This window comes from Ambystoma mexicanum, chromosome 4q (assembly GCF_040938575.1).
Source record: "Ambystoma mexicanum isolate Mex_15411 chromosome 4q, UKY_AmexF1_1, whole genome shotgun sequence".
NCBI classification, from domain to species: Eukaryota; Metazoa; Chordata; class Amphibia; order Caudata; family Ambystomatidae; genus Ambystoma; species Ambystoma mexicanum.
In genome coordinates, this window is record NC_090928.1 from 1,045,728,130 (window position 1) to 1,045,753,154 (window position 25,025).

General features: G+C 47.6%; 1 protein-coding gene across 4 annotated transcripts in view; it reads left to right on the forward strand.

Annotated features, from left to right (window-relative positions):
- The window catches only part of MARK1 (microtubule affinity regulating kinase 1), a 947,566-nt gene that overhangs the window by 656,103 nt on the left and 266,438 nt on the right, over positions 1 to 25,025 (forward strand). For all 4 annotated transcript variants that reach the window (XM_069608596.1, XM_069608592.1, XM_069608593.1 and 1 more), the window contains exons 8-9: positions 803 to 1,039; positions 4,422 to 4,541. In XM_069608596.1, the coding sequence (XP_069464697.1) occupies positions 803 to 1,039; positions 4,422 to 4,541 (357 nt within the window). The remainder of the gene's footprint in view (positions 1 to 802; positions 1,040 to 4,421; positions 4,542 to 25,025) is intronic.

Consider the following 25,025-nt stretch of genomic DNA (forward strand, 5'->3'; position numbering starts at 1 on the left):
GGAAGACCCGAGAGGAGTACCTTCCTCCTGTCTAGTTATAATGGCACTAGACATTTGAGGATAGTCTTAACTTCGGTTAGTGGTAGAAAGGGTTGCATTTTGCAAAGGAGCAACCGTTGACACCTCGCTTCCCGTTAGATCTGAAGCATGCAGCATCAAAATGGAAGGCGAAAGGACTGTAGCCAGAAAGTAAAGGCGCCAGTGGCAGCTATGAACAAACTATGCATGTACCTGACATTCAGAAATAAACATGGTGAGTGAATTTTAGTGTAGCTTGTTGCATGATTGTTAACAATATGTTGAGATTTTTTTTTTGCATTTTCAGTTTTGATTCCACAGGTTTTCGTGTTTTACCGCAGATGTTACCCTTTTCCCCTGCAGGTATGTGACTAGGATTTGTGTAGATTTGAACTGCCTCTACCTTGGACTCTTCAGTTTCTTTGGAGGGCCACCACTTACCAGAAACAGGTGAAACCTGATTCTAGACTTGTGCTCTAGAAGTACCTTGGAGCAAATCTTACTTTTGGCATTAGTTTCCTGAACACGTAAAGCGCAGTGCAAGCTGTGAAAGGGCTTGGCTTTCTGAAAAGGCTCCAGACAGATCTAGGGCAGCGAGCCAGAGTTTGCAATATAGTAGGTAACAGGGTCGATTTAGTAAGTGTTTGACTCGCGGGGGATCTTATGGAAGAGCCAAGTTTAGAGAGAACCCCGAAAACAGTGTTTTTCTCAGGGAAATCGTGATTTGGGGTGGCTTGACGGACATTATGTAGGCACTAATGTATCTGTTTTTCTTCCCGTTTAGGCGGAAAACCTTCTGCTGGATGCGGACATGAATATTAAAATTGCAGACTTTGGTTTTAGTAACGAGTTTACAGTTGGCAGTAAGTTGGACACTTTTTGCGGGAGTCCGCCTTACGCTGCCCCAGAGCTCTTCCAAGGGAAGAAATACGACGGCCCTGAGGTGGATGTGTGGAGTCTGGGAGTGATTCTCTACACCCTTGTCAGTGGCTCCTTGCCCTTTGATGGCCAGAATTTAAAGGTACTGTTGAAGGCTTACTCGCATGCAAACAAAGGGTTGCCAAAGGTTTCTGTCTCCAAGGCCCTCTTTTTAGGAACACTGATGAACCTCCGTTAAATATGCTTTTGGAGCTCTCCTGTTTCCTCATGCCATGCATCTAGGTCCACCAGTCCTCGGTTTACTCTTTTCATTCTGGAACGTCATATTCAGGACTCCCAAGTTCCAAGATGCAAAATTGAAAGCCGTGCTGGATTACGTACACTTAGGTGTGTCCTGGGGAAACTGAAGGGCTCTGCATACGGTTTGCCCATCATTTTATACCATGTTTTCCTTGTCTTCTTACAATGTTGCGGGCATTGGGGTGGAGCAGTGGTTAAAGAACAGGTGTTTACATTTCAGTAAAATCCCACCTGCAATGACGACGGCGAGGGGAGAGGGGTGAGGGATTCTGATCATTCTGTGTTAAATGTCGATAACTTCCTTTTCCTGACAAAAAAGCACTCCTGCACCCTTTTACACACTCCACCGTTTTGCGAAGGGACATTAGGAAAATCAAATTGCGTATTAGGTGTATACATCCCCACAAATGGAACATTGTGTTAGGGTCTTGATTATTATTTTTGGAGGTAGTTCTTTCATCATAATGGTCACCAGGACTGCCACACAAGCATAATAATGCGCATGCCTCGTGATGGAAATATAATCGAACATACATGTTCTTAGCTAGAGTGATCACACCTTTGAATAGTTGAATGTCCAGCCCTCTGTACTCCAGTCTAATGGGAAAATACGCAGGAGTGAGATGGCGCCAGAGCAGGAGAAAGCATTTAAGATGGTGCTGTAACAGAGCCCGTGCATGTGAGTAAAGCATGCCCACTTCAGCACAGCACATGCATTTCACTGTATGCATAACACGTTTACCCCTTTGCTTTAAATCCACCCCATCCCCCTTACCTTTTTTCACCTGGCTTCTAGCACCACCCTTAGTTGAAAGGCTATGGCCGCTGCACGCTATTTGGTTTAGGAAGCGGGTATCATTTGTTCTGCTTGCAGTGTCCGCGGTTTTCCATTTAAGCCAATATACAAGTCAAAGAAGGGCGGTCCTCTAGCCATGGAAGGGCATATTGAGCAATTTTTCAGTATTCTAGCCTAGAGAGGACCAGGGCTCTGAAGACTGTGAGCTTCTGGGGGAAAAGTGTGAAAAGGAAGAATACCTATGAGGAGGTGCAGCTGATAGTGTGACTTCTTAGAGATGTCAGCGATGTGAGTGGAGAAGGAGAGGGTGGAGTCGAAGATGACCCCAAGTTCTTAGTCTCGCTGGAAAGAGCAGGTAGAGAGCCCAGGGTGGGCGGCCAGAGTAAGAGAGAGAGAGAAGGCAGGAGCAGGAGTCTCAATGAGGAGGATCTCACTCTTACTGGCATTAAGGCAGAGATCGTTGGAGTGACACCATTCCTAAATAATGGACAGTCTGGTATGAGAGTAGGAGCAGTAGAGGCTGAGGAGAGCCTGAAGGAGACCTGGGTGTCATCCGTAGAACACTGAAAGTTGGAATAGAAGGTAGCGATACAGTGGGCCAGTGGGGCCAGGTAGTGGTTAAATAGCCAGGGAGAAAGATTAGACCCTTGGGGAACACCACAAGTAGAGAGAGAGATTTGAGAGAAAAGACCCAAGTTGGACCTAGGAGGGTCGATCAGTGAGAAAGGAGGTCAACCAGGCAAGGGCCTGACCAGAGATACCCAGGTTGTCTAGAAGGCGATTGAGCAGGATGGTGTGGTTGGCCATGCCGAAAGCCGAGGATAGGTCAAGGAGAAGGAAGGTTAGAGTCAAGATTGGAGAGCAAGTCTTCACGGGTGTCCAGGAAGGCAGTTTCTGTGCTTCTGGCTGCTCTGAAGCTAGACTGGTGGTCATGGAGACAACCAACATATTCAGTATGTAGATTAAGCTGAGAGAGAGGGAGTTGGGAGATGCCAGCTTTTCCAGAAATTTGTCCAGGAAAGGAGTGATGGAGATCAGGTGATAGTTTGCCGGCAGAAAGCTTCTTAAGAAGGGGGTGCCTTTTTATTCTAAGGGTCAGACCAAGCATTAATGGTCCCTTGTGTGGCTGTGCTGGTACAATTTGTCGGAACATAACCATAAGGCTGTGATGATGAAAGCAGTAGGCCAGGCACCCATGTTTCTTATTTTTTTGGGGGAGTAGTCTCACTCCATATTTTGTTTTTGTGAGTACTTGCCTGTTGTTAGGGAGCCCTTGCAACCCTTCCTATGCTAGTGAGGACAATATCCAGGTGCACCTACCTGCACGGACAGTCATTTTGAAGGAACCATGAGGCCTTTCTGTAAAAGGGAGGGACACTAGCTCTATCGCATGTCATTTTCTCCCATACTATCCTGTGTCTGCTGCACATATAGTTGTTCAAAGAAATGAAGACAGTGAGGGAATGATTTGTTGCTCTGATCCCTTAGACATTTTTTTGCAATTTAAAGGGGGGAGCCATGTAGGTCACCCTACTAATCTGTTCCACTCTGACACCATCAAGATGTATAATATAGTGACCACAACTCAAACCCTGATTTCCCTTCAGTCATCGAACTGGTTTTGTACCATGGCCCTGTAAGACGCTTACCTTAAGATTGCTATATGGCATCCCTATGGAAAGTTCCTTAATTTTGTGGTTGGTAGAATCTATTATCACATCATATGCTTCTCATTCACCTAATTTCAGCCCTTGGAACATCACCCAGTGTATGGCCACTGTAGCATTTTACCTGAAGGATGGCTTCGATACCTGGATGATACATTTTTCAGACAAGCCTCTAATAAACCGTATCTGGGTGAACTTTGAGATGCTCCTACAGTTGCACTATCCATCAACATGTGACAGATCGGCCATGCCTCTCACTCCAAGGATCTTCTTTATTGGTTTGCATGTGAAGTTCTCAGGAATTTTAGTCAGTCATTCGTTTTTCAGTTAAGCCACATCCAGCTTCCTTCTTGTTTTCAGATAGTGTCCCTATTGTTGTTATGGTATTTATTGAGGTGTGATCTAGCTTCGGGATGCCACTGAGTGCTTTACAAGTCACGTGGCGAGGGAAGCAGATTGCAAGGGATCAATACAAGGAAGACTGGATCAGACGACTGGGTAGTGGAAGGCCAGGCAATTTGGGAGCAAGGGATTTACAAGCAGTCAGGGGAGGAATCTGGGAGAAGGTGGGGCAGGGGCTCTATATTGGGAGACCTTTGAGTGTGGTCATGATCCAATTGTCGCAAACATTAAATGTTTGTAGTAATTGCTTTGATCCTCTCCATTAAGTGATTATTGCCTTTTTTGATGTTTATCATACTCAACATAAATGTATGTATTTCATGTGAATACATCGTTTCCCTGCTTCTCTTTTTGCAAAGGAACTGCGAGAAAGAGTGTTACGAGGAAAGTACCGCATTCCTTTCTACATGTCGACAGACTGTGAGAACCTTCTAAAAAAGTTGCTGGTATTGAATCCAATCAAACGAGGCAGCTTGGAAGTAAGTGGTCTATTTTTTGTTTGTGTGGTTTTTAAGTACACTTATTCTTCTATTGGTGTCTATTATAAATGAGAACTTTAGTTTGACTGACCAGATGGGAATATCGAGGCGCCGCAGCAGCTAAACACTAGTGCTTGTACCATGTTTAATCAAAATAACAGCAGCACCGTGTCTCAACTGCTCTTGTTTTTTCCGTCTGTTTCTTTTATTAGAAAATATCAGCTGTTTCACCTTTTACAATTTATTATGTTCTTTCAAATGCATGCCACAAATTCTATTTGCAACAACTCATCTCACTGCTTCAGACACCGTTTGCTCCAGTCCTAAAATTAACAAATACGGTCTGGCCTTATTCTGAGGCAGTTGGGGTTTCTATCAAAGTGCCTAAGCGTTGGTGTGTGTGTGTTTTGGTTTCTTTTTTTAACTGGCAGATTTTCTTTCCTACAGAATATTTAATAGTAAAAATAAAAATTGTATTACCCAGTACGTTGCAGTATTTTCCTCCTACCTGATCAAGTAATTTTCCTTTCGAGGGGATTGGGTCCTCCGACGTATTCCATATCTATGACATGTAATCACCACAGCTGTGCTGCTTCGGAAACTTTTTTCGGCGTCTGCGTCCTGCGTCGATGACGTCGATGCGCCGTCGTCGAGGACCTCCTCCGACGTCAGACGTCATCCGATGTGATAAGTAGGACGCACGACGCCCGTAGCCTCAGTTCTGTTTTTTCCGCGAATGTGTTGCTTCGTGTTTCTCGGTTTAAACGCCTCGACTCTTTGGAGTTCTGTTCTTCTCGGTTCTTCGAACCTGTTCGTTTTGTGAAAATCCTTCAGAAGATGTCTTCTACTTCGTCTTCGACCCCGCGTCCGGGTTTCAAGAAGTGCTGGGAGTGTGGGTCCAAGATGTCGGTGACGGACTCGCACGACGCCTGCCTCTGGTGCCTCGGGGAGGCCCACGACACGGATGACTGTATCGACTGCCAGTCGCTCACGTCCAAAGCCTTACGCGAACGTAAGAAGTTGTTGTCGGTAGGTCGGGTGTCCAAGCCCCGGAAGTCGAAGTCTGCGGGGCTTTCGACGGATGATTCGAGGGGTGACTCTCCGCGTCATCGTCGGAAGTCTCGTGGGTCTCCTTCTAGGAGTCGGTCTCGCCACTCCTCAGCCTCTTCGAGGCATTCTGGGAAGCGCCGACACCGGTCGTCTTCCAGGTCCTCTTCGGAGGACTCTGCCCGGCACGTCGCTTACCCCTCCAGCCGTGCGACGCCGGAGGAATGGGCTTCCTTCGGGAAGAAGATGCTCGTGATTCTTGAGTCGCAGGGTACTCAGCCGTCCGTGCCCTCGAGTGGGGTCGGTCGTGTGAGGTCGAGAGACACCGCTCGCAAGAGTGGTCGGCACGAGTCACAGGAGAGGTCCCGTTCGACAAGGGGACTCGTTCCAGGTCCCGGTCCTCGACGCGTTTGAGACCGTGTGCACCTGTGAGGTCTTCGAAGAAGGCATCGACGTCTGAGGCGTTGAGGGCGTCGACAGGCTTTCTCGAGGCTCTGGCTCCGAGGAAGTCGTCAATGCCGTCGACGCTCAGGTCGTCGAGGGACACGCTCGGGGCTCCAGCCTCGAGGGCTGTGTCGACGCCGCCGATTCTGGAGGCGCTGCATCTGACGTTGACGCCGATTTCCTCGACGCCGATCCTCTCGGCGCCGATGCTGGTTCTCTCGACGCTGGCGCCGATTCGCTCGACGCCATCGACGCCTTTCGTGTCGGAGGTACCCCATGGCACGGGTGGACCCCCTAGGAAGGCTCTGGTTAAGAGCAAGCACTCTAGGGTGCCTTCTTTTCGCCACCTGGACTATATTTCAGAGGCGGATGAGGATTCTGATGGCCTGGTTCCTAGTCAGGTTCCGGATGAAATTGTCTCGGGCCATAGTCAGTTTGACGAGTTGAGACAGTCACTGCATGATGCCAGTGGACTGGACACCTCTCCGGAGGTGGAGTTTTGTAGGCCTGAGCCTGGCTCTCATGCTGATTCCTCGTACCGGCGCCTTATGGCTAGGGTTTCTGAGTACTTGGGATGGTCTGCTCCCCCAGGGGAGTTTGTGCAGGATGATCTGACGGACATCCTTGATGTTGGTCCCCCAACTGACCCGGTTCTGCCGTTCCATATGGCTTTACAGAGAAGGGTGGCGGCGACTTGGACTGCTCCGGAGAGTCTCCCGGCGGTGGGCAGATCCTTGTCGCGAAAATACCGTCCAGCCAGTGGCGACCCCTGCTACTTGACTAGGCACCCCACTCCGGAGAGTTTGGTGGTGCAGGCGGCCACGGCCCCGGCGAAGCAGGCGTCGTACCCTACCATCCCTCCTGATAGGGACGACAAACGTTTTGATGGCTGGGCGAAGAAAGTGTTTTCTTCTGGTGGTATGGCGCTTCAGGCGACCAACTCCATTTGTGCCTTGTCGCGTTTCACGCACACTCTGTGGAACTGTGTTGCGTTAGCGGCTGAACATATTCCCGAAGGGGACGAACGGGATGGTTTCCTTGCTATGGTCCAGGATGGTAAGGATGCCATGTGTGAGTCCGTTCAGTCGGGTTTGGACTTAGCTGAATGCGTCAGTAGGTCCATGGCGGCGTGCACCGTGATACGCAGGTTTGCGTGGTTGCGGAAGTCGGGGTTTGCTCCGGATGTGCAGTCCCGGCTCCTCAATATGCCCTTTGACGGTGAGCACCTTTTTGGCAGCAAGGCTGACGAGAGCCTTGAGAGGTTGCAGACCTCGAAAGCTGCAGCGAAGTCGTTGGGCGCTGCAGTTCGCCAACCTCTGCCTTTTCGTCCTAGGGGACAGCAGTGGAGGGGTGGTTCCTTTCGCTATTACTCGTCCTTCAGTAAAGCGAGAGGAGCTGGCAGTCGAAGAGGCCAACGCAGGGGTACCAGAGGTGGACGACAGGGTACCCGTGGTGCCAAGGCCACTCGGGCAGTTGCCTCTTTGCCCTCAGGTAACGCCGCAGCCGCTCCCACTCAGTCATGAGGCCATGTCCCATGGTTCGCCGGTTGGGGGAAGGCTGGCGCAGCATCTTGTAGAGTGGGAAGCCATTACTTCAGATGTGTGGGTTCTGGAGATCATAACCCACGGCTACTGTCTTCCCTTTCGGCACAGGCCTCACGACAATCCATCAGGGAACCTCTCTTTGCGGTGTCCGGATCCGCTCCTTGCGCAGGAAATTCAAGCCCTGCTGGAGAAAGGCGCCATAGAACTGGTGCCTGTAGCGGAGAGGAACAAGGGATGGTATTCCCCTTATTTTTTGATTTCCAAGAAAGACGGGGGATTGAGACCCATCATGGACTTGCGCGGTTTGAACAAACTCCTCAGGAAGGACAAGTTCAAGATGGTTACACTCTCTCAAGTCCTCCAGGCCCTTCAGCTTCAGGACTGGTTGGTGTCACTCGACCTCAAGGATGCTTTCTTCCATGTGCCGATCCATCCCAAGCACAAGAAGTACCTGAGGTTCGCGGTTGGCGACTCGCACTTTCAGTATCGGGTCCTGACGTTCGGATTGACCTCTGCCCCGAGGGTTTTCACCAAGCTCATGGTGGTGGTGGCAGCGCATCTCAGGCAAGGGGGGATTCACGTCTACCCCTACCTGGACGATTGGTTGATCAGGGGGAGCTATCCCGAGCAAGTCCTGGATCATCTATCGGTCACCTGTCGCTCCCTTCACAGGCTGGGCTTCTCCCTCAATTTAAAGAAGTCCCATTTGACGCCAACACAGCGGCTCCAGTACATCGGAGCAGTGCTCGACACTTCCCTGGGGCAGTGTTTTCCTCCCCAGGTGAGGGCTCTTCACATTCAGCAGATGGTGCACAAGTTTCAGCATGCCCAGACGCTCACGGCGTTCGAGTTCTTGAGGTTGCTCGGCCTCATGGCATCCTGCATTCTTCTGGTGCCAGAGGCTTGCCTGCGGATGAGATCTTTGCAGTGGGCACTCAAGACGCAATGGTCGCAGTCCTCCGGCAGGATGTCGGACTCGATTCAGGTGCCGTCCTCGGTCGCCCGGGACCTTCTGTGGTGGGCCGTCGAAGGCAACTTCATGAAGGGGGCTCCATTTTGGCTTCCCTGGCCGGAGGTGACGATCGTGACGGATGCATCCCTCACGGGATGGGGAGCTCATGCCAACGGGCTGACAGTCAGCGGTCGTTGGTCTCCGTCGGAGTCCAGACTCCATATCAATCTGTTGGAGCTGAGGGCCGTCAGGCTAACCCTGAAGGCTTTTCTGCCGTCTGTGCGAGGGAAGAATGTCCTGATCCTGACGGACAACACAGTGGCCATGCACTACCTCAACAAAAAGGGGGGGGGCAGGGTCACTTCCTCTGTGCAGGGAGGCGATGCAGCTCGAGTTCTGGGCCATCCAGCAGGAAGTTTCGATCTCGGCAGTTCATCTGGCCGGAGCCGAAAACGTGACGGCAGACGCTCTGAGCAGGCAGAGCGCGATCTCTCACGAGTGGGAGTTGGCTCAGGAGATTCTCCTGGAGATCTTTGCCCTTTGGGGGACCCCTCAAGTGGATCTCTTCGCCTCCAGTGTCAACCGGAAGTGCGAAAGGTTTTGCTCGCGGGAATTTCCTCCAAAAGGAGCCTTAGGGGACGCGTTCGTGGTGGAGTGGTCATTCCCGCTGCTGTACGCGTTTCCTCCAGTCCCCGTCATCCCGCAAGTGCTGCGGAGGTTACGGAAGTTCGGTTCCCGGATGATCCTCATTGCTCCGGCGTGGGCTCGGAGGACGTGGTACCCGGACCTTCTCGACTTGTCCATCTGCCCTCCATGTCGTCTTCTCTACCGAGACGATCTGCTCTCACGGGAGGGGGGTCAGGTTCTCCATCCAGAGGTCAGATCCCTCAACCTTCACGCTTGGCTTCTGAGAGGTTGAGGTATAAGGATTGGGACCTCCCTGAAGACGTGATGGAGGTGTTGCTTTCGGCCCGAAGGCGAGCAACAAAGTCTCTGTACCGTTGCCGTTGGCGTAAGTTCTGCGACTGGTGCAGAGTTCAGAATGTGGATCCTTTTGCATGTGACATCCCATGGTTCTGTCCTTTTTACTTTCTTTGGCCCACAGGGGCTTGCAAGTGGGTACCATTAAAGGTTACCTGGCGGCGCTGTCCATCTTTAAGCGCTCGTCTGAAGAGTGTTCTTACTTTAAAATCCCTTTAATTTCACAGTTTCTGAAAGGGCTCACTAATGTGTTCCCTCCGTCACCTTTCCTGGTGCCTGGTTGGGATTTAAACCTTGTTCTTAGGTTTCTTATGGGTGCTCCGTTTGAGCCTTTACATTCTTGCCCTTTGAGGCTGCTAACTCTGAAAACTGTGTTTTTAGTTGCGGTTACTTCCGCTCGCAGAGTGAGTGAGTTACAGGCACTTTCAGTTAAGCCTCCCTTCACTGTATTTCACAAGGACAGGGTTGTCCTTCGTGTTCGTCCTTCTTTTCTTCCGAAGGTAGTGTCGGAATTTCATTTGGCCCAGAAGGTTGTTCTTCCGGCATTCTATCCTCCTCCGCATCCTGGTAAGGAAGAGGAGAGGCTCCATAGGCTTGATCCTAGGAGAGCTTTAAGCTTTTATGTTTCACGCATGTCCGGGGTCAGAGTGGACGATCAACTCTTTATTGGTTATGCTGGGAAGCGTTTGGGGCAAGCTGTGATGAAACAGACTTTGTCTCGCTGGATTATTTTAGCCATCTCGGAGTGTTACCGTTTGGCGGGTAAGGACCCACCGGCTGGCTTGCGGGCCCATTCTACCAGGGATGTGGCTGCATCTACTGCACTGCAGAGGGGTGTTCCTATTCGCAACATCTGTGATGCAGCCACCTGGGCTTCAGTACATACATTTGTGCGTCACTATTCCCTCGATTCCATCCGAGGGCAGGATCTGGCCTTTGGCAAGGCGGTCCTTTGCTCTGCTATTTGATTGGCTATTCTAAATTTTGATTCTAAATTCTTTCCCTCCTCCTTGCTCTGGTACTGCTTTGGGAGTCTGTCATAGATATGGAATACGTCGGAGGACCCAATCCCCTCGAAGAACAAGTTACTTTCTTACCTGGTAATGTTCTTTCGATGGGATGGTCCGACGACGTATTCCATATCGCTCCCGCCCTGCCTTCCCCGCTGCAGAATTTCTTTTGCAATTGCAGCTTACGTTCCGCAAGGCTTTGTGTCTGACTGGCAGTTGACTTATGTCACACGTTCTGGGGGAAAAAACTACAACTGAGGCTACGGGCGTCGTGCGTCCTACTTATCACATCGGATGACGTCGGACGTCGGAGGAGGTCCTCGACGACGGCGCTTCGACGTCATCGACGCAGGACGCAGACGCCGAAAAAAGTTTCCGAAGCAGCACAGCTGTGGTGATTACATGTCATAGATATGGAATACGTCGTCGGACCATCCCATCGAAAGAACGTTACCAGGTAAGAAAGTAACTTGTTCTTTCAGATTCTGGCTGTCATTTGTACGTCACTAGAGTTTCTCAAATTGAAATTGAGAACATTATTGGAGAATTCATTTTAAGTCTATGTTAGAGATGGGATTTTTATTCCAATATTGTGAAATAGTTCCATGAAAAATGAAACACTGAGCTTGATTTTGCAGCAAGGTTAGTTTGTGAGACATCTTTAATAAATAGTGCTGCTGGAGACAGCAAAAAGCACGCAGAGATCCCTCTCCAGTTTCAATGAGCCCCCTGACCCGTCCACCCATGGGAATGCCTAATATTTGTAACGTTGTGCTTAAAAAGTGTCAATACAAGAGAGCGCAACATTAATATGTTGTCACAGGGAGGATTCAGTCTCCCCAATGAACACAAATCTCTGCTAGAGAGGTCAGCATCCTTTGGATGTCCAGATATTTTGGTCTACAACTCCCATCTGTGCTTTCCAGCAAACCCAATGGTGAGGGTTCATGGGAGTTGTAGTTCAAAACAGCTGGAGAGCCACAGGTTGCAGACCCTTTCTCTACTCAAAGGAAGACAGTCCCAGGTACTTCAAGGTCAAAAGCTTGTTGTAAGATAAATGTGCAGCTGCAAGAAGTGAATACAATTAAACTTTTTCAAGTGTAGCAAACCCCAAACCTATCGGTGTGTGTTTTAATATAATTTGGTGGTGAATGCATTTTCACAGCAAATTTCAAACCTGCGAACAAATATGCTACCAATTTCTTAGCTTTTGCTTTTCATGTCAAATGCCCTTCAGCAAACCTGGTTCCCATTCTCCATGTCATTTGGGAAACGAACGTCCCAACAGCAAGTTTTTCACTTGGAGGAACGTCGCATCCACATTCATGTACATTTCCCGTTACAATGTTTCCTCCAAACAGACACAGAAGTCGACCTTTACACATGTACCTAATCACACATATGGTCACAGTCTGTAATCTGCTGTAACATATGTGCTTTCTCTTTCTAATACATGCGACTCAGCTCGCGGCTGCATCTGTCCCTGCATTCTGTATCTCGCGATCACAGCGGGTGGAATGCGAACGCGGGTCAAGGAACAACAGTTGTGGCAGAGCTGTCAGTTTGTTTGTTTGTTTTATTCACTTTTTATGCGCGCCAGACCCAGGGGTAGCAGGGCGCCGTGGCAAGAAAATGCAAAACTTACATGGTTACAACACAACATAGCATAGCATACAGTATAAAGTACAATAAAAGGTCTTTAGAACACAAATAATTACAAAAAGTACAATGTTCCAGAGAGGTCAATCAGAGTTGCAGATGTAAAGAATTAATGCAGGTAAATACAGTGGGAGGTAGGTGACACAGGTCATCTAAGGTCAGTCGAAGTGAGAAGTTGAATGACATTTTGTCTGAAACGGGGGTAGGGCAAGTCCATTCTCAAGTCTTGTGGCAGTGAGTTCCATGTTTTTGCTGCCTTTACCGGGAAGCTATTTCCACCGATCGTGGTGAGTCTAAAGTTCGGTATTGTCAAACCATTAGAATTGACAGCTCTAGTCGGTCTGAGAGATGTTCTCCTGTGGAATTTGTCAATCAGGTATCTGGGGGCGGAATTATTGAGGGCCTTATGGGTCAGGGATAACATTTTGAGTTTTATTTTGTTGTCCGTGGTCAACCAATTGTGATGGCGTCTAGCGGCAGATATATGGGATCGTTTGTTTATGCCCAGTGCTGCTCTCAGGGCATTATTTTGTAATATTTGAAGTCTTTGAGTTATTGTTTTATGGGCTCCGGAGTATAGTGTGTTGCAATAATCAATTCTGGAGAGTATTAAGGCTCTAGCTAGGATTAAGCAGCTCTTATTGGAGAGGAATGGTTTACCGGCTCTTATCAGTTTGCACATGTAGGCCGTGGCGGAAGCAAGGGATTTTAGCTGTTAAGTGATAGGGTGGAATCAAGATAGAATCCCAGGGTTTTTACATCCTTGGACACTTGGATGATATTCCCATCTATGTTGAATGAGGAGAATTCCTGGCCTAGTTTTTTGATATTAGCTTGGGTGCCCAGGATAATCAACTCTGTCTTATCATCATTCAGACAGAGGCCATGAGTGGCCATCCATGCCTGGATGATAAGATATACCTTGTTCACCAGATCCGTGTCCTTCACATGATCCCCAGAAAGCGGGAGGAGGATCGGTGTATCATCTGCATAGTTAGTGTAGGTGATACCGAGATGGTCCAGATCATCAAACAAGGGCTTGGTGAAGATATTGTATAGAGTTGGGGAGACACAAGAGCCCTGGGGAACACCGCAAGAGATGGGGGTAGGATCTGCCGCTGCTGAGGGGAGAAGACTCATCGTTCTTTCACTCAGGAATGACTCGATCCATCTAATGGCTTCCGGGGAGAAATGGGCGGCGGAATCCAGGTGGCTGCAGAGGACTTTATGATTCACCAAATCGAAGGCAGCTGAGAGGTCCAGGAGTAGCAGGAGTACTGTTCTCCCTTTGTGTCTCAGCTCGTCAATTTGGGATTTCAAATCAATTAGGGCAGTTTCCATTCCATGTAAGAGACGGAAGCCCGATTGTCTCTCTCCTAAGAGGTTGTGTAGTTCTAAATGCTTTTGAATTTGGTTGTATGCGGCTTTGTCCAGAATCTTGAGAAGAAACGGTACTGTAGTAATAGGGCGGTAATTGGTGGGAATGAGGGGGTCTAATGTCTGCTTTTTGAGGAGGGGGAGCACCCAGGACTGTTTAAGGTTGGCAGGGATAGTGCCTGAGGCAAAGGAGGCGTTAATCAATTTGGTAATAAAGGGAGATAATTCTCTGGCAGCGTCTTTTATTGATTGTGCAGGGCAGATGTCACCTTTACAATGAGATGGTTTGAGCGACAAGATAATTTTTTCTACTTCCAAAGTGGTCATTTTGGAGAAGTGGAAGGTATTACTGTGCGCCACTGAGTTATTAGTATGGGGCATTTTGGCCGAGTCCTGAATTTTGAGTGATCCTTTTTTATGCTGTATTTTGTTTTGGAGTGTGATAATTTTATTAGCTAGGGCTTGCTGGATATCTGTGCACCAGAGTTTGTCCTTGGTACAGGTGTCCGTTGTGGCGATAGGAGACTCAAGTTCCTTAAGGATGGAAAATAGCTCTTTCATGCTGGAATTCGATTTGACTATGCGATCATCATACGAATTGCGTTTTGCCTGGCAAACTTCTTTTTTGTACAGTGAGGAGAGAGAGGTTAATTTAGCTTTATCGACTGAAGGGCAGAGTCTCCAAGTGGTTTCACTCTTTCTTTTCAAGATGCGTAGGTCTCTTAGCTGTGGAGTAAACCATTTGTTTAGATGAGCTTTCGGTTTGCTTGATCTAAGTTTGAGAGGTGCCAGTTTATCTAGAGTAGAGAGCATGATATTATTAAATGCTTGCACTAGGGTGCTAGGGTTTAGATTTGCTGATAGAGCATTGAGGGTCGTTAGTATAGCTGGGATAACTTTCTCTGCAGTAATGCATTTTTGTTTCTGGTTAAACATGGTGGCGCTAGTGGAGGGGCCGTAGCGTTGGGTATGGAGGTAGCTAGGTTAAAGGATACCAAAGAGTGGTCTGTCCAAGGTAAGGGCATTATGGACGAAATAGTTACTGAACAGTTACAGTCAGCTAACCAATCTAACGTTCTTCCCTTCAGGTGTGTAGGCTTGCTAACTCTTTGAGTTAGGCCTAGTGCGTGAATCATATTGGTTACCACTGTAGCATTAGTATCCGTGGTGTCATGGAAACCTAGATTAAAGTCCCCAAGGAGGATTAGTTGAGAACAAGGTTTGAGGTTATTGGTGAGTAGGTTGTGGAGATCCTCTTCAAAGGTGCCTAAGAGGCCTGGGGGTCTATATAAAAGGTGAATGGTGAGTGATTGATTATTATTTATTTGGAGTTTGGCAGATAGGGTCTCGCAGGATTGGGTCGATTGGGTAGATACTAGTCTAAGTGAAAAGCTCGTTTTAGAGATTATGGCAATGCCGCCTCCTCTTGCACCTTCTCGGTCATGTCTGACTATTGTGTAGCCGTCCGGGATGGCTAGCATAAGTGAGGGTCCTGTGGCATTGTGTAGCCAAGTCTCCGTGATTGCAAGAAAGTCGAGGTTGCCTTCTGTGATTAGGTCGTCAATGTCTAGAGCATGGGCGACAAGCGATCTCACGTTGAGGAGTGCTCCAACGATAGTTGGGGGTCTTAGTGACCTCTGTGGCTTGGAGGGATAGAGTAGTGGATGTATTGGGTATCTTGGGCTTATTATTCTGAGTTGGGCAGGTATTGGAATTGGGTTGTAAAGGTAGCCTAGTATAATGAGGCTTCCAGACCTGCTGAAAGTTAGTTTTGATGTTGGTAGGGGGAAGGGATCTGCGGAGAGGTTCATACAATTTAGTCCGTCTGGCACGTAGTCTAAGGTTTCTGCTGGGTGTATCACATGGGAGTGATACAGCGGTGGCTGTCTCAGGGGACCTGTGGCTAGGATGTAAATATTGGCCAGGAAGGTTATGGTTCAAATGTATTACAGACGTCAAAGGAGGCAGGGAGTCAGCTAAGATAGCATCTAGCATGATGAGTGAGTGTAGGATAGTCCTCAGTAGGACTGTGTAAATAGCTGGTAGATACATATTTATATAAAGGTGGCCTGTCTAAAGTACCGCATTAGTAGTAGTGCCTAAAAGCAAACACAATATATGCTAGAATATCCACATGTAAGAGCAATTTGGCAACAGGGTTTACCTGGGAGAGGGATGCAATGTATGCTGTTAATGCAATCTATCCTTTCTCTACTATTTCCGTAAGTGTGCATCAAAATATCACATGCATAGGCAGGGATAGGTCTCTAGGTAGAGAGCTTTGTTTACGATAACCATAGGTTAGGTATCTAGCAGGACCTAGTTGTCAGACTCTATGAGGGGTTAGTGCAATAAGGAGTGGATGGGAACTGCGCGTGTGATATATAACAGTGCAGCATAGGAACAGTAATAGAGTAAACCTTAAGTTGCAGATATATATGGTAACATTGACGAGCGTACATTTAATGTTAAAGTACTCACAGAGTCAGCATATCTCGGGGGGAAAAGGCTAACCCGGGTAGATGGCACCTTAGCCGTGTCAGAATTGTCTCGGGGGCCAGCTGGAACCAGGTGGTATTTCTTAATGGGGCTTGAAGGAGGTAAAGTTATATTGTTATAGGGAGAGGAATCGGTGGGTCACCACGGGTGTTCTTGCAAACAGATGATTTGGGATGATCCACGTGCTCTGGATCTTAGGGGGGTGGCCACGCCACGCTCTCCGGAGCGAACAGGAGCTGAACAGGCCTTTTCTCTGTGGCCTTCGCTCCCAGTGGCCGGCTTCCGCCTGCCGGTATGGCCCTCTGGGAGATGAAAGGCTGCCGTTGCCTAGCAGCCAAGGGACAGCCTCGCTATCATGCCAAACTTTCTGTCGGCCATCTTCTGGTCAGGCAGCTGATCAGAACAGCTGATGGAAATGTGAGCGGCACGCAGCTGCCGCGGGGGCTCTCCTCACCTCTGTAGGGGAGGGGAGGGGGATGCCGAATGTGGGCAGACTGGGCCTCGATGAGATGGGGTGGATGGAGGCAAATGGGAGTCCTCCTCAAGTGATGCAGGGATTCCGACGCCGATCAGAGCGCCGATGAGGATCCTCAGCTGGGGGAGGGGCTCCTGCCCGCTCCAGGGCTCCGACTCGAATGGTGGGGCCTCATTTACCTTCCGACTTCCATATCTCTATATATGCTGTAATGATGATAAAAGTAAACCTATTTTTAATATAAAAAGAAATCCTTGCTTAATGCAGATTTGATTCATTCAAATTCTTCTTCACATTCATCGTTCCATTCGAACATTTTTCTCTTCAATAATTCAGAGTGGTATGGTGTGAATGGCGAAGTCTCGTATGAACTTGTAATAATATTCTGCCATCCCAACAAAGGTACGTACTTCCGCCTTAGATTTAGGTCTCGGCATGTTCTTTATAGCATGAGCTAACTCCTTTTTAGGTCATAATTCCTTCAGCTGATGTTGTATGCCCAAGATAATCAATTTCACAATGGTTGATCTTGCATTTGTCCCTACACAGGATCATGCCATCTTCATATAACTTCTTGCATACATATTGGAGTCTCCATGTCATTTTTGATCAATGGCATGTACTAGGATATCGTCTTGGAAACAGGTGATTCCCTGATCTCCTTCAAAAAGCCGATACATAATTTTCTGAAAAACCGAAGCAGCAGATATTAATCCAAACGGTAATCTCTTATACTGGTATAAACCATCAGGTGTGATAAAAGCTGTCATTTTCCTCTAATTCTTTTGTAGTTTGACTTGATGGTATGCTGAGGTCAAATAAAGAGTGGAAAAGTATTTTGATGGACCTATGGTGGACACAATCTCTTGGATATTGGGAAGATGATGTCTGTCAGGAACAACACACACTTATTTAGTTCTCTCATGTCTACACAAATTCTCAGCTTCCCAGATTTCTTCCTTAAAACGACTAATGGTGAGATCCACTCACTGGCATCTATACTTTCTACTGACATTACAGATTCACTGGCACTTGCATCTAATTTAACTTTGAGCTTACTTTGAGTCCAGCTCAATAAAGATGTCCTTCCAGCTTTCGTAATGTATATTTTGCCATTTGCCTTCCTGTCCTTGAACTTTAACGTGCCCCAAAACCACCCAATGACATCTATTTTGACTCCCCCCATAGGCTCTGGGTTTGATATCTTACTCATGAAAGTACTCGTGTTTGCTTTTGTTCCATACATTGTGTGGTACAAGGGTGTATTTAGCACCAGAGTCTCATATGCATGTCAACACCATCCACACATACTGTGGCCTTGGGACTTTCTATTTCTTATTTTCTTCATCTGTTATGACAAAAACACATTCTTCTCCGTCTTCATCACTATAATCTTCACTTCCTATCCAATTCGTCGAGGTATTTTACAACAACTGGCATAATGTCCTTTGCCTTTGCATTTTCCACAGATAATCTTGAAAGCAGGACATTCTGGATTATGTGCCCAATGATCTGCACTATGGCACCTGAAACATCTTGCAGTGTTTCTCCTCTTAGGACTGTCTTAGTTTCCGTGGACTCCTCCTCCTTGAATTTATAGTTTGTGTCATGGAAAGTACTCTACCTCTCCTGTGTTCTTTCCATGGTGGTCCACGATTCCTTGCAGGTGCATTCTGCCTATTCGTTGTTTCTGCTACTAGGGCCATGCACTCTGTTTGTTGTTGACATTAGTCATATTGGTATTGATCTTTGTAGTATCATGTTTAATCTCAACCGTTTGGACTTTGTTTTCCCTACTTCTTTGATATACTTTTCAGACGCTCTTGTATTCTCACCACTTCCTTTTACTACTTCTTTGACACATCATCCGCTCTCACCAGCATCTGCACCACCACCACCCGCCTTTTCCTCACATCTGGAGAGAAAGGCACCGTCATTGAAGAACTTCAGAAGTGGCAAGAAATCTTTAATCACCACGAATGCTAGCAATTTAGGTCTCGGAGCCGTTGTCACTCAGGAAGTCATATGCAGCCATAGAGAAAGAAACATTGACAATCAAATGGGCAGCGGAGAAGTTCAGAAATTTCATTTGGGGTGTGGAAGTAGAGTTTTGCACTGATCACAAACCTCTAATTCCTGTTATCATGAATAAAGGATTGGACAAAGTGTCCAATCGTATCAAGAGGTGGGTAGTACTCTTACAGGAATACAATTGCACAGTGCGATATCTACCTGGTGTAAGGAATCGTGCTGCTGACTGTTTATCACGTCTCACCAACATCTCTGAGACTAATGATGACAAAGAAACTGCTTCAGAAGTTGTCCTGAATATAGATACAATTTCTATATCAAAAGAACAATGGGAAGAAGCAGAGAAACTAGATACTAGGATGATACTATTGAAGCAAATAATTGAGAGTCAAAATTCTTTGTAGAAAGTGAAATTTGAAGAACTTAATCTTATGGATTATTGGAGTGTTGCGGATGAATTGAATGTAGGAAATAACAGAATCGGGAGAGGCGACAAGATTATTCCTCCCAAGAGTCTGCGTCAAAGAATTATCAGACTGGGCCACGAAGGCCATCAAGGAATAGTCAAGACTAAACAGAGAATACGTGATGATTATTGGTGGCCAGGATGTGATCTACAAATAGAGAGATTCATCCGAGACTGTATCCTTTGTTATGAGAGTGATAGAATGTGTATGAGTGCGAAGTATCCTATGGTGGTGACGAAGATTCCAAGGAAGGTTTGGGATGATCTGGGGATAGACATACTAGGCCCTATTTATAGTGATGCCAAACAACAATTTTGTCTAGTTATAATTGATCTTTTGACCAGATGGGTGGAAGTTTTGATTAAGCTGTGCATGACTGCGAAAATAGTTGTTGATTTTTTTGTCGAAAATTTGTCCAAGAGAAGGTTTTCCAAAAGGCATCATGAGCGATGATGGTGTTCAATTTTGCTCGAAAGAAATGCGAAATATTTGTGTGGAAAATTCCATTCTGCACAAGAGGAGTGCCATTTATCACCCACAGACGAATGGAGTAGTTGAGTGCTTTAACAAGGTACTCAAGGATGCCATTCGTTGGGTGTGGGCGAATGGATTGAGATGGGAGGAAGCAGTTAAACAGAAAATCATTGCTCACCGTTTGACACCACATTGCACAACGGATTGTCCCCATTTGAGTTAAGTAGGGGACGCAAGGCTAATACTAAATTGACTTCATCCTGGTTGGAGAGATCGACTGTTGTACAAAAATATTTTGGAGATATATGTGAAAACATTAGGAACACACAATTGAAGAACAAAAAGGTTCACAACAACTCCTTGGAGGGTGCGAAAGGGAAAACTCCTCCAATAGTAGGGGGGTTAGTGAGGATCAAACTTCCCGAAGTTCTAAGGGATGGACCGTGCAAGTGGTCAAAGCCTATAGTAGTGGTTCAAGTTTTTGAACATGTTGTGAAGGTTGGAGATGGGAGAATCTGGAACATGGAGGGTGTGCATGTGATAAATCCACGTGCGAATGCATCGGGTGAATTTGTCTCCAGATGTGAGGAAAAGGCGGGTGGTGGTGTAGATGCTGGTGAGAGTGGAAGATGTGTCGAAGAAGTAGTGAAAGGAAGTGGTGAGAATACAAGAGAGTATGAAAAGTATATCAAAGAAGTAGGGAAAACAAAAGAGGTTTCAATATTTTCTTTGCCAAAATCTAAACCAGATTTTCTACACAAGTCAACCAGAGGAAGCATCATTCGAAGACCCGGTCATATGAAAGACTTTGTGCGAGAGTACAAATGTTGAAGTGTCAGAATAACATCATTTGGGCAGCGGAAGGCTAAGGAAGGGAGATGTGTAACATATGTGCTTTCTCTTTCTAATACATGAAACTCAGCTCGCGGCTGCATATGTCCCTGCATTCTGTATCTCGCGATCACAGTGGGTGGAATGTGAACGCAGGTCAAGGAACATTGGTTGTGGCAGAGCTGTCAGCTGGTGGGGCCTCATTTACCTTCCGACTCCCATATCTCTATATATGCTGTAGTGATAATAAAGGTAAACATATAATCCGTTGCCCGTTACCTCCTTGCTTCCATTACATCTGCCTTTTTGATTGAGGTTTGGCTTGTGGTTTTGGATGTGTCCTGAAAATGCCTAACAACACTTGTGCCACAGTGCTGGAGTGTGCTCAGTTTTTAGACGATAGAACAACCGTAACACACATAGAACTTTCACAGTGTGTTAAGTTGGGCATAGTTATATGATATAAATATTTGTGGGTGTGTGTGTGTGTGTATACACAAATTAGGCAACTTGGTACAGCATATTAATATGTTGATCTCTGTGCACCAGGTAGAGGTATGCCCACCGCCACAGTCCATTCATGCCTCCACACCAGCTCAATATTACTTTACAAAGTGCAAATAAATCCATGAAAAATCTTAGCATCTCACACAGAGGACCGGAGATAAATGAAGCAAAGAGTGTCTGGGGTTTGGTTTTTGAAGGGGCCCTGGGGGTTAGTGTAGGAAGTGGGGGGAGATCCTGGGGGCAGGGAAAGAATTCATGTAATTTGAAAGTGAGATCTGCGCGCCAGACACTGTTCTTAAGCACTTGCTTTGAGACTGTGGCAATACAGGGCTGTTCTGAAGTTTAGTATTGCACATGTTTTATGTGTGTGTATATATATATTTCTGATGTTTGTTAATCTGCTTAGAATGGGTCCGACATCCAGTGGTCACTGCAGAGTATTGCATTTTGTTTTTCGTAGTCGAAAAGGGGACGTCGACAAGGCGTGTCTGTAACACTATCCCTATAGTGACGTGCGTCGTACCCACAATCCCTCACGCGTCAAGGTCCCTCAGATTGTTTTTTTCCGCCCAGCTTATGGTCGCCTTACGCGGAGCTCCTAGAGAGACATTGCAAAACACTTACTACCGACCTCGGTCCTTAATTTATACTTATTGTTAAAGATCCCTCCCCTCGACGTTAGCTGTGAAGCTGTTTCTCCGCCGAGCAAGTTTTCGACGGAGGGGAAGAGACAGAGGAGATCCTTCGGCGCTGCCGAACACGTGGCCAGGCCTCGCCGGCCAACATACAGTAGGGAGAGTGGGGGTTCGAACTTTTATCTTCTCGTCGAGAATGTCTTTCTTTCTCCTCTATCTTTCCCTTGGGGTTGTTATCACCAGTTTTTATTGCCTCAGCTATGGAGAGGACACCTTTTAAGTTTTGCCCACGCTGTAGGGGCAAATACACTTGGAAGGACAAACACAAGCTCTGTAATCGTTGCTTGCCCCTCGATCATAAAGAGGACAGCTGCGCGGCCTGTAAGCTCTTGAAACCAAGAACTCTTAAAGAACGGAAAGTTAAGAGGTGGGCGGACTACGCTATGTCGAAGTCAGTTTCCTCACCCGCCGCCGCTGTTACAGAAAGTGACGAGGAGGGTGATAACTCGACGTCCGTTACGGAAGTCATTAACCCCCAGAAGGAGCGCTCGCGCTCCTCGACGTCCGTCCCCGGCCCCGACGGGCTCGGCTCACGCCCTGCTTATGGGGATGAACACCCCGGCGACAAGGACACACACAGACCCAATAGGCCTAAGCACACAACCCACGGCTCTTCTTCGTCAAGGACGAAGGATCCATCAGCGCCGAAGGGGACGCAGGGCACTCCGGCGTCTACCTCAGACCGTAAGGGTCTCAAGCCCCACCCGCAAACGCAGCCGCGACCAGCGATTGGGCTTTCATCTAACACGGGGGCTACCTCAAAAACATCTGACGTAACGCTCCATAGAGCGGCCGTCGAGAAACAACGCGTAACGCAGGCAACGTCGACTCCAGAACCCTCTACTGACGAACTCGTTGTCGAGAGCCTGGCGAGAATTGTTTCCGAAGACAAACGTAAGCGGACGACGAAACGGATGTCGAATACTGCACCAAAAGATATAGAAACGCTGAAAAAGCACAAGAGTAGCCAGGAACTGCCCCCTTCATCTAAGGGCCCTTCTGAACTACCGGAGGGCTTTTCTGAGGGCGACAGAAACCTTTCTTCGACGTTGTGGGAGCGTTCTAAGCGTTTGGAAGGTGAAAACACTGATTTCCCCCCTCTAGACTATTCAGGGGTTCCCCATGAGACCCTTGAAAGACTCCATTCTTGTATGGAGAAAATGGAAAGGTTTTTGGGTAGCCAAAACCCACCCACACCCAAAAGACCAAGAGAATGGACCCAGGATGACCCTAGGGTCAAGATTCCTAGGCTGTTTCCCCCTTCTACAGACGCATATGACCTCACTGAAGAGGAGCAATACCTCCAGGAAGATGAGGAGTGTTTGGGTAGAGAGGAAGAACATGAGGAAGAGGAGTTTGAAGAAGACCCTTACACTAGTGCAGGAGCTTTTGAAGAAGATACAGCTACCTCACAGCCCTGGCAATCCCCATCAGTGCAGCCTTGGCAATCCCCATCAGTGCACTCAGACCCGGATGTCTTTCACCCTTCTCCTCCCAAGGACTCACCTATTGGAAACACCTCCCCCATAGATGACCAGCCTTCACTTAATGCACTATTGCGCAAGGCAGCAGCGCATTTTGAAATAGACACAGGGGAGACTCTTCCGGACATAGACTTTGTAGAAAAAGTTATTAAAGAAAAAGCCCTGGTTAGTCAGTCTATTCCGCTCCTGGCTTCTATACGGAGAAGAATAACTCCTTCCCTTTCCCTTAGTCAGAGGGGTCAACCCTCGGATAGAAAAGCTCTTCAGCCCTTCGTCCTCTGACCCTTTGTACATCAGGGGACATTCTATTCCGGACTCACTTGTAGTTACTAATACAAGAAAAAGAGCGGGGGTACCACTATCCACTAGTGAGGCACCACCTGACAAAGAGGGCAAGAAGCTCTTGCACTTGGGAAGAGAATCACGACCTCCGCCGCCTTCTCAACTAGGATTGCAAATAACAATTCCCTACTAGCTAGCTACGCAGATGCACAGTGGAGCAAGCTGCGCAGCGAAGCAGAGGACGCACCAGAACCCCTGCGTTCACGCCTGCTAGCTATAATCTCAGAGGGAACTCTTGTAAACCAGGGCATCGTAAAGAACTCCTTAGATGCCACAGAGACGGCTGGCCGTTCCCTGGTTCAGGGAATTCTTCTCAAACGCCATGTCTGGCTGCGCAATTCGGGATTTAAGCCGGAAACCCAGGCTTCCCTGATAAATAAGCCCATAGAACAAACACATCTGTTTGGGAAAGCAGTTGATGAGGCCCTAGAACATGCAAAGAAAGAGTTTGATACCATCAAGACTCTTGACCAAATTTCTAGGCCACCTAACAGACGCAGCTATGGCAATAGACGCTCCTTTCGTGGCCAACGCCAGCAGCAAAGCCAACAGCAATTTTACTCTGCTACCAACTGGCCCTCTAACCAAAGCACCCAGTTCAGTCAAAGAGGCCAACGTCGTGGCAAAGGAAGAGGTCGCGGCTCCAGCCCCAAAGGTCCCACGCCTAATACCAACAAATGACCCGAAGATTCGGATCCCCTCCCATGCATCACTGGTCCGGGGCCGGCTAACATCGTTCCTTTCAGCATGGGAGGGAATAACGTCAGACCGCTGGGTATTATCCACCATAGCCCACGGATACTGCATCGAATTCAACGGTTCCCCGAAATACAGACCCCCACGGAACCGACGCATGACACCGGAACACCTCACTATTCTTCTTCAAGAAGTAGAAGAGCTACTGAAAAAAGAAGCTATAGAGGCTGTCACCCTATCTCAGGTAACAGAAGGTATTTACTCAGTGTACTTCCTTGTACCCAAAAAGGATTTAACCATGCGCCCTGTATTAGATCTGCGCCCAGCGAACAGGTTTGTCAAACCCCAAAAGTTTCGTATGGTGACCTTGCAGGAAGTAATCCCACTGTTATCACAAGGGGATTACATGACAACATTAGACATGAAAGATGCATACTTTCATATTTTAATGTTGCCAGCGCACAGAAAATACCTCAGGTTCAAGATAGAGAACAAACACTACCAGTTCAGAGTACTACCCTTCGGGATAGCATCTGCACCAAGGGTATTCACGAAAGTACTGGCAGTGGCAGCGGCCTACCTGCGCAGGTTATCCATCCCGGTATACCCTTACCTCGACGACTGGCTCATAACAGGGGATTCTTATGAAACATGCTTCTCCAATACCCAAAAGACCGTAGACCTTTTGTCCCAACTGGGCTTCTCCATCAACGAAAAGAAGTCCAGCTTAGACCCCAGCCAAATCAAACAATTCTAGGGGCTCTAATTCGAACAAAGGACGGCCTCGTCTTCCCCTCCAACGAGAGGGTCCAAAACATGCTGTTTCAGATCCCCTATTATGTGGCAGGTCGAGAGGTGACGGTACGCAAAGCAATGCGCTTGCTAGGGATGATGGCGTCATGTATTTATTTGGTACCTCTCGCGCGCTTGCGCATGCGCCCAATGCAAGAGTGGCTTTACAGCCAGTGG